The following is a 20,503-nucleotide window of genomic DNA, read 5'->3' on the forward strand; positions in this document are numbered from 1 at the left end:
AACACAGAGCGATGAGGCAGAAGGTCTGCCTTCTATAATGTAGGCAAGCACTTCTTCCCTCCAAGTCTCGGTGACTCCTTCTTCACCCAAACCCAATCATCTGTAGACTCTGTACCTCTAGGGATGATTTATATATTGCCTAGGATGCGTTCTGCTGCAAGCAGCAACAATAAAACCTAGCAAAAGGTGGCTTAATAAATAAAGATGCATCTGATCTTACCCGACAGAAAGTCAGGGCACCAGGAAATTCCAGGGAAGTTCAGTCAGGAGCTCAACTGATGTCAACCGTCTTTGCAATCGTCTTGGCTTTTCCTTCCAGATAACAAGATGGCTGCTCCCAGTATCATATCCTCACATAGTGACAGTCAGGGACAGAAAAATAGGTATTTTTTTTGTATTTCCATTTTCTTAAGGGCTTGAAATACTGCTCCAGAAGTTCACCTCACTGGCCAGAATTGGTAATGTGTCTTTTCCTGGGTGAATCACTGGTCTAGGATGTAGAATTATCATAGTTAGTCTGGATCAATCAGCATTCACCCACTGTGGCAGGAAAGAGTCCCAGACTGCCCTGCCATACGAGGTGAGCATGAACAAAAGCAGGGTTCAGGGAGGAAGGGGTGGTGGCAGGTGGCTGTAGTTCCATCAAGACCTTTATTTGCATGGAAACATGTACACAAAGACTTACTCACTCACATCCCTAATGACAAGTATTCCTTCCTAACTAGCACAGTTCCATCAGGTAGACTGCCCTCTTTGCTGCACAGTTTGGAAAGATTTCCCATTACCTGGTTAGGCAAGATAAATATTTCTTTATGTCCTCTTTGGAACATAATTGCAGTTTGGTCAAAGTACTTCGGGGCACACATAAGGCCCCACATATTAAATTTCCCAGGTAGGATCTCCTAAGCCTACTTTAACTTTATTGAATCCCAATCCCCGTAACTAACGGCATTCTGTGATATGGATTATGGGGAGAGTTGATCTATCATCACTGCTAGAGTCTAAGCGGTGATGGCACAGGAGGGGAGAGGAACATAGGGTTGCTTCTAAAACTCGTCATGATCGTAAGGTCAACTTCATATAATCAGTTTGTGTTCTGTCCCTCTGATTGGATAATTTCCTTCAGAAAAGACCCAGAAACCTCCCTTTACCATATATGTCCACATCTTTTCATTTCAGGAAACCAATTCAAGATGGTCTCATCTGTGTCCAGCATGGTATGCTGTCTTCCTTCCCTACACAAAGATTGTTCCACAGATGAAAACAGAGGGAATTTATGACCAGGAGCAAAGTGATGTGGCTCCCACTCTTTACTCTTTCACCTCTGGTTTCACTATCTTTGAAATCCTGTTACTGTGGATGGAGGGGAAACGGAGTTTTTCTGCTGTAGTTGGGCTGGAGTTCCTCTTCTCTCAGTCCAGCTGAGCTGGGACTGAAGTTTGTTCTAGGAGAATGTCACAATGGAAGAGTAACTGAGCTCATAAATTAGAAAAGAGCTGAAGTCCAAAATACCAGAAGGTGAATCAGGATGTTCTCAACAGTCAGAGGAGCAGGGCAGAGGCGGATGTCAGTTGGAAAATGGATCCAGAAATTTATCTCCAGGACAGTGTGAGTGAAAGAAAGCCCACCACGAGTGAGGGAACAAGTAGAGAGAAGGGGACGTGGCAACTGACAGACACGTGGGTCAGACGGTCTGGCTTTACCAGGAGTGGTCTGAATTAAAAAAAGCCCTCAAGTGGTTTGCCTCATCAATCTATTGGGGCTTTGAGAATGGCAGTGATAAAAATAAGAACACATTTCTAATTTTCTTGTTTAAAATTGAGAGTGATTGGTTTGGGATTGAAAGCTATTTATTCTTAGAGTAATCTGAAGTTCTCTTGCTTTAACCTCGTCTTAAAATTCTTTCTGGATTGAAGGATCATTTTTCTCATGCAGTTAAACTGTATCTTCAGGGAAAATGAGTTGGCATGGAATTTGTGACTGTCTTCTGGTTATTGCTGTGGATTTAGATGTCTTATTTTGTAGAGCATCTTAAAGAAAATAACCTGGAGATACTATGTATGCATGTTTGAGTTCAGATGATAATTTATTCTATAGATTCATACTGTATAGAGCAATTAAGCTGCATTTTCTTATACATGCCTACATTGAAAAAGAATGGCTTTCTAAGGGTAAATCTATCTGCTTATAACTGTAACTATATCTATATCTATATCTACATCCATATCTAATCTATGTCTATATTTGTATCTATCTTAGTTGAGAAAGCTTTTGGCTTCAAGGAGTAGAAAACTTGACTAATATTAATTTAGCCAAGCAAGGCTTATATGTCTCAGTTAACAATACATTTGGAGCCAGACAGCACAGGCGTTGTTCTTTTTATCTTTCTGCTTTGCCATTCTCAGTATGATGGCTTATTGTCTCAGTGTCAAAAGATGTTTGCTGCAGCTCTAGCCATCTCATCTGTGTTCAAGTAAGGAGAAAAAGAAAATTGCTGGCACCTTCTATACTTTCATCAGGAAATGATGGGCTTCATTGGCCGTAACTAAGCCACATGGGCTTGCTACCTACAAAGAAAGCTGGGGAAATGTGCGTTTTATTTTTTCAGGTTTTATGGAGGAGGTGGCCCAGAAGAATGGGGCTGGGGATGTTTCTGAAATAAACCAGCTAACAATGACCCGTACCTCGCTGCAGCGAAGGCCCAACCCAGTGCAGCAGTGACAATCTAAGAATAAGATATTGTTTGTTGGTTTTTAACTTGGGCGTTTTTATAGTTTTTTCTTGTTTAAAGGAAACTTCGCTTGGAATGCCGTAACAGCCGTGAGCAATAGTAGACACTTAGAGCTTCAGAAGCTGGATTTAGAAACAGCCCGAGGGCTGGCAAGTGGGAATGTGAAAAACAACGTTTTAAATCTAATGTTTACTTATTTGCCTTGTTTTTCTTCACTGATACCTATCGTTTCATAAAGAGATTTCAGGAGTCTTACAAAGGAACATATATTCTTACGAAGTAGCACGAGTTAATATTGGATCAAAAAAAGTGTATGGAGGAGAGCAAACTGGAAGCAGAAATTTGACCAGAAATATACTTTATGTTGAGATAAACGTGTACCCTGGAGGGCCCCAGATATGCCTTTAAACATTTTATCTGTCAGAAAAGACAATCACGGCAGTGACATGCATAGGTCACAGGACACATGAGGTGCAAACAGAGCCAGGAAGAGCTCAGCAGAGGGTCCTACGTCCTTCTATTTCATTTACTTACCCAATTTATCTTTCTTATTTTTTGCCTCCTGTTTATTCTAGAACAACCCCTATTTAAGTTTCCTCCTGCTGTAGTGGGCATCAACTCTCCCTGGCTCCTGGAGCTGAATCAGGGGAGAGCAGGCATCATCCATGGGTACCCTCCTGCCTCCCAGTATTATTAATATTTGAACCTCCCTCTTGGTCCTGAGGGCTCCACAGCAGGTTGGCTATTGGAGTATTTTTCCTAGTGCCTCTCTCGTGAAGGAACATGTTTGCTTTACTTCTTTTCTTGGGTTAAAGGAGAAAGAAGATGTATTTATGAGAACATGTATCAGGTACTAGTTCTGTGCCTTCTAGCAGCTCAGTTAATCTTCCTGCTGGCTTGGATAGAGTCATATATTCTAGCTGGGTTGAATATTTGCCCAAGATTAGAGCTAATCGCTGGCAGAGCTCGGATTTGAACTTGGATATGTCTCTGAAGCCTTTCCGTTATACTACCTTTTTTTTTTTTTTACCTGCATTTTTTTTTATAAAACCAAGGCCTACTGCTGAAGTTGGGCATCTGAGGTTAGGTTAACTGCTCCTTTTACCTCTATTCCCCAGCCAATTTCTCTGAGGGCTGTGCTCGAAAGTTTCCTGGAGTCGGAATTGGAAGGCTCATTTATGCTCGTTTATTATTTCGTATTCCTTTACTGAGTAGCTGTGTGACCACGGGTGATTTACTGCAGCCTTCTCTAAGCCTGTGGAGTGGGAACTATGAATATAACTCCCGTGGCTCCATGGTAGTGGCGGTGGGAGGGAGGGGCTGCTGTCAAACTCAGACTCAATCGTATGTGTTGTAATTGCTATGGAAAGATATAAGCTTTAATCACATTTGATGCATTGTTTTTTACTTATTATTATGACCTCAAGATATTATTGTTGAGACAAATTCTACTTCTCCTGTGGTTTTCGACCCTGGGGTCACCTTTTAAGGAAAATCTGGCTGTCTTGTCCCCAGGAGTGCTGACTCCATGAGCTCCCTGTTCTGTTAATGTCTGCCTTTTTTCTGCAAAAAAGGGGATGTGGCTGTTTTACTCAGAGCTGTATTTCTAACCTTTATCATAGGAGTTAATGCAGATCAATAGAAATACCCCTGAATTTTAATCTCAGGGCTATTGTCACATTGAGAAATCATTCCTTAAATCTAGAAGAGTAAATTTTTTAGCAGATATTTCTTGCCGTGAGGTAGCTTCTTTGGGAAGGGAGGGCTTTGGGGGTCGTGTCAAAGGTGAACAGTTTGTAACTCAGACATCTCATAAGGTTGATCCCACTCACAGCTCTAAGAGGAAGAACTCATGCTGGGGAAGTAAGCGCAGGAGCTACTGGATAAGGCAGATCTGAACTGGCATTTTAGTGCCTCTCTAAAACACACTTGTTGGTGAACTGTATTTACACACACAAGGCCGTATACACTTAAAACCATCTCTGTGGGCTCATGTGCACAGACTCATGCCACTGTAGTTGGACTCTGAGGAGCACATCCTAGGAGGAAGGGGCTTTGGAAACTCAGCTTATTATTCCTGCAGATCCCCTAGTTATTAGCAGGGACAGAGGCCATCCCACAACTACAGTCAGGCAGCCTCTGGCCCTGGCCACTCCACACGGCTCAGCAGCTCCCCAGTCTTCTGCCTCGGCAGAGCTTCCAACATTTAAAAATAAGTAAGTAGACAATTTTCTTTTTCTCATAATGAATGGTTGCAAACCAAGCTCAGCTCATACCTAGAATCCAGGAACATATTCTTGGACTTGACTACCTGGAAACAAGAAATTTGAGGCAATGTCCTCCCAGCGTGACTTCTTAACCACCAACATAGTTTAGGGTAGTATCCATGCACAAGACAAGAGGAAACGGGCTGAGCTGCAAAAAGAAAATGGAAACATTCAAGGGAGACAGTAGGAAAATTTCTTCAACTGTGCCGCCAGTTGGGCAATGGAATAAATGTCTCGCGGAAATATCTGTGGCTCCCTAAATAGAGGTGTTCAGGAGAAAAGTGAGATGGAACACATATTCTCATTGTCACTATTAAGCAACGTTTATTGAGTGAGGACAGAGTACGAAGTAGTTTTCCAAAGGCTGAGGCACCCCCAGTTCCTGTGGAAAGTGTGGGGAAGAGCTACATCTTGGCAGCTCTGGGACATGGCAGAACTCATGATTCACGAGGACCCTGCTGGCTGTCAGAGTCTATGACTTCGTGGCAAGTTTACAAATTCTGAGATGACTTCTGCTCAGAAAACCAAGTCTCAGGCTGGTTATGAACATGAAAACATTAATAATTGCTGTGATCATTAATGGTAACTCTAACAGTTTAGTTAGAATTCTATGTGGGTTTTTTTTTTTTTTTTTGCTATTATGTTTTAAAACATTATTAATGGGACACATCTTTTTACTTACTTGATAGAGAACACTGTGATTGGGAATAACCACTAAGCATTGATGTATTTTGCCTCATTTTGAATTGAAACAGGGGGGCTAGAAGAGAATGCTACGAATAAAGGAGAATGGGCTGGAAAGGTGCATGTGAGACAGAGAAAGGTAAGAAAAGTCTGGGCCTTTGTTCTTGTCCAGAATCTTATCTTGTATTAGAAGGAAGAATAGTCGTTTATCAAAATGTTCCATGACAACCTTGCTTGTGACCTGCTTTTCCTTAGAACCACTGCAGGGGTAAAAGACCGAACATAGAATTGTCTCATTGTTTCACAAAAAAAGCCATCTCCTAGTTATCTTTTTGGTTACCTTTAATAACCAAACAACCAAACCAAGAATTTGACAGATATTTTCACTAACTCTGATTTCCTGGGGCCTGACTGGCTAATGTATGCATTGACTCATGAAATAAAACAGAACTTTCCATCAGAAAGAAGAAGGGGCCAGGTGTGGTAGCTCATTCCTGTAATCCCAGCATTTTGGGAGGCTAAGGCAAGAGGATTACTTGAGGCCAGGAGTTCAAGACCAGCCTGGGCAAAATGGCAAGATCCCCTCTCTAAAAAGAAAATTAAAAAAAAAAAAATTAGCCAGATGTGGTGGTTTATGTTTGTAGTCCCAGCTTTTCAGGTGGGAGGATTATTTGAGCTCAGGAGTTTAAGGCTGCGGTGAACTATGATTACCCCCTCTGCACTCCAACCTGGGTGACAAAGTGAGACCCCATTTCTAAGAAAAAAAAAAAAAGAATTGAAGTTAAAAATTTTAAATATTGAAGAAAGGAAAACACTATATTCTTCTTCCTAATTTTTGACTCTTCACTAAAACTAATCATTATCTCCCCACTTTTACTGCACAGGAGGACTCTCGAAATGGGCCGTCATATTGCCCTTTTCCCTCTCACCCCTCTTTTCTACCCCTGTTACTTTCTGCATCAAGCTTGGGACCGTCACTTCCAGAAAACAAGGGAATACTGACACATTAAATCTTGAACACACCACCCTCTTAGTAAAGCCCTTCTATAGGGTAGGAAATGGAAGTACCTCTGTGGAAGTGTGTCTTGGTAACTGTAGGTTTTCATGTATACTATTGACGTAGAATATCACAGAATCAATGATCTTAAGAACAATGTTTAACAGATTCTAAGAATTACTAATGACCTTCCTTCCAGGGTATTTTACCAGGTTACCAAAGTCAGAGAACAAAGCCAAAGAATCTGTATTACCATGCTGGGCGCGGTGGCTCAAGCCTGTAATCCCAGCACTTTGGGAGGCCGAGGCGGGTGGATCACGAGGTCGAGAGATCGAGACCATCCTGGTCAACATGGTGAAACCCCGTCTCTACTAAAAATATAAAAAATTAGCTGGGCATGGTGGCGCGTGCCTGTAATCCCAGCTACTCAGGAGGCTGAGGCGGGAGAACTGCCTGAACCCAGGAGGCGGAGGTTGCGGTGAGCCGAGATCGCGCCATTGCACTCCAGCCTGGGTAACAAGAGTGAAACTCCGTCTCATTAAAAAAAAAAAAAAAAAAAAAAAAAGAATCTGTATTACCTGTCTAATTGCAAACATCAGGTATGAAAAGCTCTCTTTCCAGCTGAAAAGGATAAAAAGGAAAAAAAAAAAAACAACAACAGTAGGAACTATATGCTTGAAAAAGAGAAATGCCCAGGATATTTAGCATTCAGTGGAAAAGCATTCTTCTTAAAGTTATTTACTAATAGAAGGACATTTTAGAAATCTGATACCTGAAACAGTCCAAGAAAAAGTGGCCTGAAAAGACAGTGTGATAAGATAAAAGTAGTGCAATAATTCTAGGATGAAAAAGAGCCAAGTGAGATAAAAATGATTGCAATTGATAAAAAATTTGCAATTGCAGAATTAAAATCTGTACTAGAGATAATAAAGGACAAAATGAGTATTGAATAAAATTCTGTACAGATGAGAGTGGCACACTTCAGCAGCTCTTGCAGTAAAAAGAAGAAATATACCGAGAGACAAAGACTCACAGAGGAAAGATAGGGGGTTCATAAAACGGAAGGCCAACCCCGGAAATGGAGAGGAAACCAGACTAATTGTAAGAAAAACTTTTTTGAGGTAAAAGAAACCAAAGTGTGCAGACTGAAAAGGGCAAAACATATTTCAGGAAATGTTCATAGAAAATTCCACGTATCATTCCACCATGGTGAGTTTTTGAATTATGAAGAGAAATAAAAACAAAATAAAACAGAGCTAAGTATCCATGAAGGAAATAAAAAGACAAGCTAACTTTGAGAGCAGCAAAAAAATCAGGCCGACTTTAGACTTCTCCAGAAGCAAACAGAAGGCCATGGAGGAGTGAAATCAATAGAGTGCTAAGATTAAAAGATTATTACCTGAGAATTTGATTCAATCAAGTATTGATTCATGTCTGACAACCCAGGAACACATTCTCTGATATGTGCCAGTTAACACAATGTGTAATCTCACACTGTTTTTGAAGGAACACTTATAAACATAGGGTATGGTACAATTATGAGTTTAAAAATAAAAGCTGATAAAGTGTATTTGTAAAATGAATTGTCTCTAAAGTGACTGAAATATAAGATATTTAAATAAATATAAATTTAATTCCCACAAAACCCTGGGAAGCAAGCAGATAAGATTTATGTCCTCTATATTTGGAGAAACTAAGATTTAGATACTTAAGGGATGTATCTCAGGATCTCACTAATAGAAATGGACTCAGGATTCATATCTAATTCTTAAAGCAGAGAGTATGAGTTATCAGATCAGCTTGCCCCTTTCTGTTTTAATTTGACTTTGGGAAGTTTCTATAATAAAAACAGGAAAAAATAAGACAACATTGGCTTGAAGGCTTGACCATGCTTAAAATACATTTCTCTTTCTTTTCCAGGACTAGATTAGCGCCTATGTTTCGTTAAAAGTTTCTTTAGATTCTACTAACAATCTTGTCAACTACAATAGGAAAAGCCCTTCAACAACAATGTACTTTTATTTGGTGTGTCCTTATGTGCCAGATACTCTTTTAGGCATAGGGTTCAAGATAAAGAGAAATAAACCCAACGAAATCACCTACTCATGTTTTCTGTCAAGAATTAGAGGACAGAAAAGAAACCTACGTAGACAACAGCAAAAGGTACTCACTCTAGCTCCAGTAACTAACATGCCCGCTATGGTAATTGGCACATTCCATCTTGTATACAAAGGGACAAACCCAGGGTCGCTAGGCATGAGGAAAACCAAAGTTATGAAAGGTGACAAACAAAAAACTAGATGATGTGGAAAACAAATTATTCAGAGCACAAAACAAAAAGTGTCTTTTCTAAAGGCACCTTGAAAAAATGTTCTTAAAACGATTTTAAAAGAAATTAAACCCAAAGACAGAAAGAAAACAGCTATTAAAATGCTTTTACAAATTAAAAGTATTAGTTAAAACAAAAGTAAAAGGAAACATAGTTATGTTGAAGAAGTCTCCTAAACACAGCGTAAAGATGTGGAAATATGAAAGAGAAAAGACACAATAGGGACATTAATTCAAAATGTCTAGCATCTAATTAACACCCATGGTCTGCAGTGACACAGTCAGTGTGTCTCTGTTGTGGTAGTGGCTATTGTTATTGTTTATATATTGGTAAAAATAATAGTCAACATTTCTTGAGAGTTTTCACTGTGCTAGAAACTGGGCTAAGGTCCTAACCTACAATGTCCTTTAAAACTACACAGAATGTAAATGGTTCTGATGTGGTTATTGATTGTATTTGGTTGTGGAGAGGAGAAAGTTGTCAAGAAGGAAGTTTTGGGTGACTGGGCACCAATAACTGATATCAAATCTCAAAAGTAGGAGCTTGTTTAGGGAGAAAGAAGTTGGTTAAATTTTAGCATGTTAAGTTGAAGGTGCTTAAATGACACCTGAATGGATAAGATTAATATACAGTTGTTTGTGTGAGTCTGAAGCTCAGATAAAAGGTGGTGCCAGAGAGAGATTGGGAATCACCAGCATTATCGGTTAAAACCAAGAAGTAGACGCAGTCACTCAAAAAGGTAACACTGAAATGTTCTGTAGAGATTATTGGTTATATCTGTCAGAACAATTTTAATGGCATTCTTGGAATAAGCCAGATTACAGTTGAAGAATGAATGAAGAATTAGTTTATCACATTCTTCATCTGCCTCAGGTGTAAAATGGATTAATAACACCTATGTGAGTGGATACTGTAGGATTAAAAGATATCACATTTGAAGAGTCTTTAGCAAACTGCCTGGCACATAGCACATGCTCAAGAAATGCAGAAGAGAGATATATACATATCTCTCCATGTATCATCCAATCACTATAACATAATACTGGAATATATCGCTGTATTATGGCAGTATGCTGTGCATGGAGTTTGTACCTGGATAGACTTGGGTTTGTGGTCTAGCCCTGCCACTGTAGAGGTGTGTAAATTTGGAACAGTCACTCTGTTTATGTACTTTTTCTTTCATCTATAAAATGGAGAGTAGAGAAACAACCATTTTCTAAAATAATTTCTAGGCATTGTATATTATTTTGTTCTATAAAATGGCACATTATTTTTTAAATATTTGTGTTCTGTTATTCAGCCGAACTCTATGTAAATTTGTAAATTGATGTAGTTAGGGTTTGTTGTGGTCACGCAATGGTGAAATACAATTTGTTTTGATGGTGGTTTGTGTTTATCTTTTGTATTGTTCTTTTTCTTGTACGAAAGGTAGAAAGCCAGCGCAGATACTTCCTAAATTTGGAACAGGCAATGATGGGTACCTGGCACAAGCAGTGCAGAGAGGAAACTGAACTGAACATGGCCTAGGGAGGAGAGGAAGAGGTGGGTGGGGGGCTGGCACACCTCTCACAGGAGCAATGGAGATTTGCAGGTGGCTAGGCAGTACCTAGGAGAGCAGCAAGGTCTCAGTCCTTGTGGGACATCTCGGAGAGCACTGCCACTCCAGCGCTAGCCAATGGGAACCTATGAATAGAGGAACTTTCCTTTGCCAAGACCAGGAAACTTTAGAATGGAGGAGGCCAAATAAATAAATAAATAAATAAGAGAGATTTGACTTCCTACTGAATTGTGTTGATTTCAGAACTAAAGAAATGTCACGTGTTTTGCATATGAATTTGTACACTGAAAAATCACACCTGTAGCACGCTCACACCATCTACTAAGAAATAAGGGTAATTTTGTCATCACTTTGTTGTGTTTTGCTCAATATTTTATTTTTTGCCTTATTATACTGACCAGAACTTGAAAAATATAATAAAAGGCCTCATAGTTAAAAATGAGAAACAAGTCAGCTCTGTGCCTAGACCAGGCAGCAAGAAAGGTTCTCCACGGACACAGGTAAGATAGGTGCGAAGCCACAAGTTACACTCTCCAGCTGAAGATAGCGACAAAACAGACAAGCTCTCTCATCCCTTTGCTCTATCCTATCCACCTTCTCCCATTCCTGAATTTAGGTACAGAAAAAATTTGAGGGCTTCAAACAGAGTGAGGCTTACTTACTAGCATATGGCAAATTGAAGGCGCATGGTAGGAATTTAATGCAATCACAGAAAAATAAAGTAAATTACCTATCCTGACCACCTGTGTATGTAGATTAAGATTCTTCCTCACTCTTATCTCAGTGCTTCTGGAAGTTTTTATCTTGTGTAATACTCTTACAGAAGCAGGTGTAACAAGAACTGGTTGGCTGCTACTATGCTAACCAGGCAATCCTAAATTTAAAAATGTTTCATGTTAGTGTCATTCTAATATCTGTTAATATATGTAAGCATTATACTTAAACGGTTCTCACGGCATGAGATATGAGTATTGTACATGCCATACATATTACATTTTAAGTATTAAATCTTATGGTCAATTAATACTAGCTTGTCAGCCTTTTGCACCCTCCCAAATGAAGGCCTTCCAAGGACTTTTCCTTTCCAGGAATCTCATGCAGTGGGCTCCGTATCCCCACCCTCTTCCTCCCACTGCACCCCTTTCTGCTTTCCCAATTGTTCCATTGTAGTCGCTGCCTCAACTGTCAGTTTCCACTCTAAGTGCTTGCCCCCCAGCGAACTTCTCTGACACTGGGTCCTCCATGGACATTCCACCTCCTATCAAGCATATATGTTTGCCTGCAGCTCCTTGATCCGGGAGACGTGGATGACAATGGGGGTGGGTGATAGCCACTAAGGACTTTTGTTGCTGACCACTTCTGCTCCAAGTACAAAGGCTTAGATAAGAACATGAAATAGGTAAAGAGAGAGAGAAAGAAGAAAGCAATGGAGCTTAGTGCTGGATAGTATGAACTTTCTTTCTTATTTTTCTTTTTTTTTTTTTTTTTGACAGTCTCATTCTGTTGCCCAGACTGGAGTGCTGTGGTGAGATCTCAGCTCACTGCAACCTCCACCTCCCAGGTTCAAGTGATTCTCCTGTCTTAGCCTCCTGAGTAGCTGGGACCACAGGTGCCCACCACCATGCTAGGCTAGTTTTTTTATTATTATTTTTATTTTTAGTGGAGACAGAGTTTAACCATCTTGACCAGGCTGGTCTCGATCTCTTGACTTCAAGTGATCCACCCACCTCAAGCGTCCCAAAGTGTTGGGATTATAGGCATGAGCCCCCAGCCAGCATGAGCTTTTATGTCAAGCACTCTGGATTGAAATCCTAGCTCCATTACACTTGGACAAGTTATCTAGTCTTTCCCAGCCTCAGTGGCTTCATCTGTAATTGGCAATAATAAGGAAACCTATTTCAAGATGTTATTTGAAGGGTGAAAGAGTTACACTTACATCAAGCACTTCGTTTCAAGCCTAGCAGAAATGGGTGCTTGCTCAATGTTAACTAACAGAGCATCACCTCCATTACATTTCCACCTTCACACAAAAACAGCCGTAAGGTTGCAGTTTTTCCATTATGCATCTTTGTGCCTGATATGTACCTCAGGTTTTTTATTCAGCTAACCCTCTCTTGCAGGCTTTTGAATCTCTTAACAGCAAAGACTTCCACAACCACTCCACATAAGAAACACACCCCATGACCACGCGCTGGGCTGTTTCACTATCCACAACGCGTTGTCCTTTGAAATCGTAATCTTCAGTATTCCATCTTCTGAGAACCAATGCCTATCAGCTCTCACTCTCTCTCAGCATGCTTGCATTTCACATCATCAATATTTCTGATTCCTGGATGATGCTATTTTTTCACAACCCAGTGGCCTTCTGGCTTTGCTTCATTCCTGAAGGCACTGCTCAGTCTCTTTACTGACATATCCTCTTATTCCCATTCTTTCTTGTCCTTTCTCAGCTCCTGCTCTGCCAGAACCTGAGTCTGGGTTGCCCTATGTGTGCTATGCAGCCAGTCACAATAGCCACGTCCCAAATGTTCCATAAGTACATGTGGCCAGCAGCTACTCGACTGCATGGTACAGACTATAGAACCTCTTCATGATTGCAGAAAATTCTACTGGACAGCAATGCTGTATCTAAACAATTGATCTTCTCTCTTCTACACCTTACAGTAAAGAACTCTCCTAGGTAAGACAGAACAACTATGTGGTTTTGTGTTCCTGAAACTTCAGTGCATCTCAATGTCTTCCAGAATGCCCGGGGGTGTTTGGAATCCCCCTCACCTCCTACCCTCTTCTGCCACCGTTATAAAATTTCACCTGTCTTTTCAAACCTTCCACCCCACCACCTTCACCAGCTTTGACATCTCTCTTAGAAGATGAGCTTACCTTCTTTTTCATTGCAATATCAATAAGATGAAAATTCTCTTAATTCCCTTTTCTGTCAGTTATCATCCTGTCTCTCTATGCCCACACTTTATTTTTTCTTCTTGTTTCATTTAAGGCTAATCCTACCACCTATGCTTAGGATTAAGTCATCAGACAACAAATATTTATTGAGCAACTACTACATGCCAGACAGTTTTAGGTGCCAAGATTTAGCTGTTAAGAAAACGTCTCTGCCCTCCTTCTAGTGTTGTCACATAGACAATAAACAAAGACCTCAGATGGTGATAAATATAACAAAGAAAAATGAAACAGGCTGGGTGTTAGGGTGTACCAGGGTGGAGTCCATTGCTATTTTATACTGAGTGGTCCAAAAAGGCTTCAGTGATCTGGAGACAAATAACAAGAAAGTCAGGGAGTGAGCTGTGAGGGTGTCTGATGGAAAATGATGAAATTCCTGGCAGAGGCAAAGTCAAGAGCAAAGGCTCTGGGACATGCACAAGCTCATTCTGTTGGAAGGATAGCAAGGGGGATCGCGTGGGAGGAAGACAGAGATCAAGGAGATACAGAGAAGAAGACATGGTGAGGGATGTGGCCAGGTCACGTAGCTTCTCTCTGGCCACAATAGTGAGTGAGGAGAGAAGCCATGGAAGGGTAGGAGCAAAGGAGAGACCCCATCTGTCTTGCATTTTTGAAAGGGTCATTTTGAGTGTTGGATTCCCAGTAGTCTATGGGGGCAAGGATGGGAGTAGGGAGATTTGCTAGGAGGCTGTGGCAGTTATTCAGGTGTGGTGGTACATTTAGGTCAACAGGGATGGCAGGTTGGCCCAAGGGACAATGATGGAAGTGGCAAGAACTGGTGTGAACATGGGTCTATTTTGAAATCAATCCGTCATTTCTTACTTAAGCAGGAAACTCCCTTCTCTGTCTCCTCTCATATTGTAAAATTATTTACCTTGACCAGCTCACTTCTCTCAGAAGAGAACCTTAAATCTTAATCTTAAAATGTAAAAGGGCTTTCTCTCAATTCTCCTCAGTGTCTCCTTCTCTAGTCATTACTCAATTTCTTCTTCACAACTTTTGACAGAGTACATCTCCTTAGTCTTCTCAGCCCCTCCTCTTCCCATTAAAATCTGTCCCCAAGGAACAAAGCTGATCTGCTCAGCCTGGCACCAGCTCTGATTCGAGTATTGCCAGATCTAGCAGGCCTTTCTGTCGGAGTCTTACTTGACCACACTGTGTGTCATGTGACACTTTAAAACTTTCACTTTTCTTGGCTTCCTTGATAATAGTCCCTACTTGTTTTTCTCCTACACATCTGACTTCTTCCCAATGCTCCTCATGGTCTCCTTTTCCTCCACTCACCTCGTAAATATGAAGGTTCCCAAGGCTCAACCTTTAAGTTTCTAATCTTTTGCTCTTCTCTTTCTTGAAGGTAATACTTGCTAGAAGAAATAGATCCCAAAATGATGATGCCTCAAAATCAATAAAGGCTTATTTTTCACTCAAGCAGTAATAGAAAACAAATGTTTAGTGTTTTAAAACTAGTATAAGGTTTTAAAATTGAAATTCTAACCCAGGGCTCAACGTACTAGACAGCTATCAGATACCAGAGTGAAGGGGATACGGACTATTGCAAAGGAATCTTGAAAGTAGATGTCTGAGAAAAAGTTCCATTATCTTTGAGACTCTGGTGAGATGTTGAGAATATAAAAGTTTAAAAGAATGGAGAGAAAGTTGGGGGTGGATTTTGGGAGATGCCTTCAGAAGACACACCTGCCATGTGTGTTTGAATCCCAGCTCTAGGGCAGGGTTAATTAACTTTCTTCAACTTCAAGGCAGATAACATAGGCTTCAGCAGCACCTTGTATAGTTGAGAGACCCTGGATACTGATGCTTGATTCATGCCTGAAAACATGTAAATTGGTCTATGGAAAGGTAAAGGATAAAAGGAGGAGAGGGCTGTGTTTGTAAAGAAACCACATTCCCACCAATAGTGGGCTAGAAATGCTTGAGCTTCCCATGGACCTAGCAGGCTGTACATGGGAGGAGAAGTGTCCCACAGAGGGAGTCTGTATGCAAGGGACTGCAGGGAAGCAGGGTCCAAGTGGGGACCAGGGGGCAGCCAGCCAACAGATGGCTGTAGCAGCCATCAGGGGAAGCACCCCAAAACAAGAGAATGAGTCAGGTGTGAGCATCTGCCAAGCCTGTAGTGCATGAGCGATTTTAGTTTCCTAAGTTTTGTTAATGGTGGGATAAGCTTACATCGAAAGGATGGAGGAACAGAGGCTTTGCCACAGGTAAGAAAGGAAATGAGGAGGGAGAGCCGTAAGCATGAGACATGATGAAGAATTAAATACATGCAGTAGTGCCAAATTAAAAGGCTGCCAACTCCGACATCTTTCCAACGCAGTCCATTCCAAAACTAGGGAACAAGCTGAGACTTGAAGGATATTCCTCCAACAGAAGAGACACGCTCCTACCTTGCCAGGACAGGCCCTGGCTGCAGGGTCACCAGAAAGCTCCGACCCATGACCTCAGCTCCTGTCCTAGGCCCCAGAGGCCATCAGCACCCAGTCCTTAGAGGAGATGTAGATGGTGCTTAGAGAAGTAAAAAGGAGGACAGATGAGAACACGTCCATGCTATTTTAGGGCAAACAGTAGACCTGCTGTCTTATTCCATTCAAAAACGCGTTAACAGAAAAGAATAAACAGCAACATAGGGCTTATGCATAAATTCCTCAACTAACAAGAAGAAACGAAACAAAAGAGTAAAGAAAGCTAAAGAGCACACTCAAAACTAAAGAGTCTTTAAATCAACAATTTACACATTCAAGAAAATTTTAGAAACAAACAAAAACACTTGTCAAAAATGCAATAGAAGAAAATGTTCCTGAAATGAGGAAAGATCTTTCCATTTCTGGAAAGACATAAACCATAATTTTGTTTCTGGTTTTCTTTGGATGATTAAATTGTAGGAGCCCTCTGTCCCCCTCTCCCGCTTTTCCCTTCCTCCTTCTCTCTCTTCTTTGTTTCCTCTTTTTCTTTCTTTCTTTTTTCCTCCATGGTGTTTGTACTTGAAAAGTGAACACGTATTACTTTTACAATTAGGAAGAAGCTATTTTAATTAAAAGCATTGTTTAAGGCTGGGCACAGTAGCTCACACCTGTAATCCTAGCACTTTGGGAGGCTGAGGCAGGCAGATTGCTTGAGCTCAGAGTTCGAGACCAGCCTGAACAACATGGTGAAACCCCATCTCTACTAAAAATACAAAAAGTTAGCCAGGCATGGTGGTGCATGCCTGTTGTCCCAGCTACTCAAGAGGCTGAGGCACGAGAATTGCTTGAACCTAGGAGATGGAGGCTGAAGTGAGCCAAGATCATGCCACTGCACTCCAGCCTGGATGACAGAGCAAGACTCTGTCTCAAAAAGCAAGCAAACAAACAAACACACTATTCAATGACACGGTATCATTAAATGACAAAGTTTGAGTAACTACAGGTAGAGAAAAACCTAGAACTGTCTACAGTTGTTACAAAGCCCTGGCATTTGGAAATAATATTTTAATCAAGGTAGCTGTTGGGTTGTGGACTTGAGTCACATACATAAAAAGACCTGGGACAGAACAGAACTAGAGCGAAATGAACAACATTAAAACTGGAAAAAGATACGAATGAAATGGGATCACAAGCTTAGCAACACACTACGGATAAATGGAATGAAATTAGTGCTCATATTTGTACACATACAATAAGTGATGAAAATGGCATTCCAAAGTGAAAAGTTCATAAATGGTGCTCATTCAATCTTTGGAAAATTTTCTTAAAAGTCATAGCTCTTCCTTGTTCTGTATGCCAAATGTATTCCAGATATGTTGGATTAAAGAACAAAGTGCCAAAAAATATTTAGTGGGAAATATACATAAATATCAATTTAATTTCCCAATGGAGAAGCCTCAGCATAAAGATAGCAAAAACGTGTAAACTCTCTTTTGGTCTGAAATACTATTAATAGAAACAAAATTGAAGGGCCAGGAACTAACAGGAAAAGAAATTATAATAATATGTAGCAGACAGTAGGTTAGGGTCCTTAATATAAAAAGAGTTCTCATTAATAATAAAATATACTTTATTATAAATAATATAAATGTATATACGATGAAATTTTATTGAAAATATAAAAATAAGAATAGGGTTCTTATTAATAAAAGAAACAATGAGCAAATAACATGAACAGTGACTCAAAAGAAAGTTGTGCAAAGGGACCACAAAATGTCCATTTTAAATAATAATTTTAAAATTCAAATTAAAACAAAGCATATACCATATTTGGCCTGGGTGGCAGAGAACTTTGATAACATCCATGCCTAAACACAGAGAAAGAGGGATGTCCTTATACTATTGGTTGGAATGTAACAGGTAAAATATTCCAGGAGGGCAATTGGTAATATATATGAAGATCTTAAATATGTTGACATTTTTATTTATTCTTTATTTTTTTTTATTTTTTGAGATGAAGTCTCACTCTTGCCCAGGCTGAAGTGTAGTAGCACCATCTTGGCTCACTGTAACCTCCACCTCCTGGGTTCAAGTGATTCTTCTGCCTCAGCCTCCTGACTAGCTGGAACTACAAGCATGTGCCACCACACCTGGCTAATTTTTGTAATTTTAGTAGAGATAGGGTTTCACTATGTTGGCCAGGCTGGTCTTGAACTCCTCACCTCAAGTGATTTACCTGCTTTGGCCTCCCAAAGTGCTGGGATTACAGGGGTGAGCCACCATGTCTGGCCCAAATATGTCCGTATTTTTAGATCCGGTAATTCAACTTCTAGGAAGTTAACTCAAGGAACTAATAAGAGATGCATTTAAACATATAAGAGTGTGGATGCAATATTTATACTTGCAAAATTTGGGAAGTGACTTCCATATACAAGAATTGTGGACTAGTTTAAAAATAAAGACACACCTGTTTTAAAGGTTACTCCCCAGTCCTTAATATTTTTAAGAAATAATTTGACCATTGAAAATGCTCAACATACAAATATAGGTGAAAAATATCAATATACAGAATTATATTACAGTAGGATTGTAATTTTGCTTTACATATGCACAGAAATTTTAATAACGATGTTTTCTGGGAGGGATGATTATATGTGATTTACATTTTTTGTTCTACATCTTTAACATTTTGTATGAATAATGCATGTCTTTTTAAACTTAGGATGGATGTCATTTAAAAAGCAACAATTTTGGTATTGGGAGTGGACGGATCACAGAGAAGGTGCCCAGTTGCTACAGGGTTTCTTTCTACACAGGGTTTCTTCCTATTCATATGCACCAGAAGGGGGCGCCTCAGCCTCTTCCTACTGACAGACAGCTGGATCACCTGTTAAGTCTGGACTGTTCAAGTCTGCAGGATTCACTCTCCCTCATGGTTACGTTCCTTTTCTGGGTCTCTTAGAAATTTCCATAGAAGAAGGTTATGGAAATTTGAATGCCCCCCGCAAGAGTTTTCTCTAGTCACATGATTAACAGTAGGTGTTGGAGATATGTGCTTTGGTCAACCCTGTTCTCCCGAGGCAGCTGCTGCAAATCAGGAGTGCCTCTCTGTCACGAAAAGACAGAAGTAAAACAGGAAAACAGGACTCTACCCGATGGCTTTGCCTTAGTTGCAACAGGTTCACGGAAAAGGCCAAATTCACAACCATAACTTAGGAGGTAGACTTAGCCACCAACTTAACTGTACCTGCATTGGACTTCGCTTCTTAAAAAGTTATGTGCTATTCTTCACGGTACCAGTTAGGGGGCAGCAGATATCCTGGCATCTTTTGTTGTCAAAAAGAAGCTTCCAATTAGGAGATCCTAAAATTGCTGTGTATTATTATTTTATTTACCAGGTGACGTGGTCTTGCAGTTCCATCCTGCACCAGCTGAGCATTTTGGAAGCCAAACCTCTCACCTAGTACAGTGCTTATAATTCACTACCGAGCAAAGGTAAACCCAAATAGTAAAGTATCCAATATAGTTACTGCAGTCTGCATCAGCTCTTTCAGTTTCGTCATTATCTAAATATTACGAAGCCCTAGCCTTCTCTTGTGGTCTATCGTTCTGTCTCTCACACACAGCTAAGTAAATTTTATTTTGACTCCTTAAAATACCCTCAGGATGAGAATGCAAGTAAGGGGATGAGTGTAGGCATCTATAAAATGGCTTCTGTAAAGACCTCAAGATGCTAGTTTAAGAGGATGAAGCATATCCCAGCCTACGGTAAAAACGTTTGCTTTTCCTATGCATACAACATTGCAGAGATGTTAGTTTTCTGTGTGGAGTGTGTGTGTGTGTGTGTGTGTGTGTGTGTGTGTGTGTAGCTACTGAACACTCTGAGAATACTGTCTATTTAAAAAGAAACAACAGAAACATGATCCTGAGCTCTTGGGAATCATTGAACCAATGTCTTCTTTTGGTTTTGATTACGTACCTTTCTTAGTTTCCAGAAGCTCCTCATGGGTAAAGAGTAGTAGGAGTGGAAACTGGACCACAGGGAGGTGGACTGACTTGAAACTTTCCAGCCAGGGACAGAGCCCAATGTGTAGTGGGGTCTTCCCAGTACCAGTCTGCCCTGGTGGCTTGTCACAGAGCATTTGCCCATCTTTCCAACGCTCTACAGAGTAGGATGCAGGGAGTTCAGGTCAGCCAATAAAGCTTTTTTTAAAAAGGAAGAGAAATAATATCAGTAAACAGCACTGACTATGTACCAGTACATTCTATGTGGCTCACACGATTAACTCAGCTATCCCTGACAACAATCCTATCTATGAGGGAGGTGCTGTTATTATCCACATTTATTATACTAATTGGGAAGCCAAGTCATTTCCCCAGCATCCTCCAGTTTGAAAGTGGTGAATCCTAAATTTGAACCCAGGCAGTCTGACTGCAGGGCCCACACATTCAACCATTACCTTTTAACTCATCTTCAAATGGTATTTTTCATACTTCACAGCACTGTGAAGGGTACCTGTGCCCTTGCTCACCAGGAGGCCATACTTGGCTGGACCCATCTG

At 40.5% G+C, this 20,503-nt stretch overlaps 1 protein-coding gene across 8 annotated transcripts in view; it reads right to left on the reverse strand.

The window, feature by feature from the left end:
• LOC104651814 (uncharacterized) overlaps positions 1-20,503 on the reverse strand; it is a 154,312-nt gene that overhangs the window by 117,443 nt on the left and 16,366 nt on the right. For 3 of the 8 annotated variants that reach the window (XR_012512225.1, XR_012512221.1, XR_012512226.1), the window contains exon 2: positions 221-20,144. The exons of 1 other annotated variant lie outside the window; for it this stretch is intronic. Coding sequence is in view for 1 of the 7 variants with exons in the window: in XM_074379785.1 (XP_074235886.1) it covers positions 19,921-20,083 (163 nt within the window). In the remaining 6 variants the exon portion in view is untranslated. The remainder of the gene's footprint in view (positions 1-220; positions 20,145-20,503) is intronic. 4 more of the 8 variants (XR_012512222.1, XR_012512223.1, XR_012512224.1 and 1 more) reach the window with 4 other exon arrangements.

Source organism: Saimiri boliviensis, chromosome 10 (assembly GCF_048565385.1).
Source record: "Saimiri boliviensis isolate mSaiBol1 chromosome 10, mSaiBol1.pri, whole genome shotgun sequence".
NCBI lineage: Eukaryota > Metazoa > Chordata > Mammalia > Primates > Cebidae > Saimiri > Saimiri boliviensis.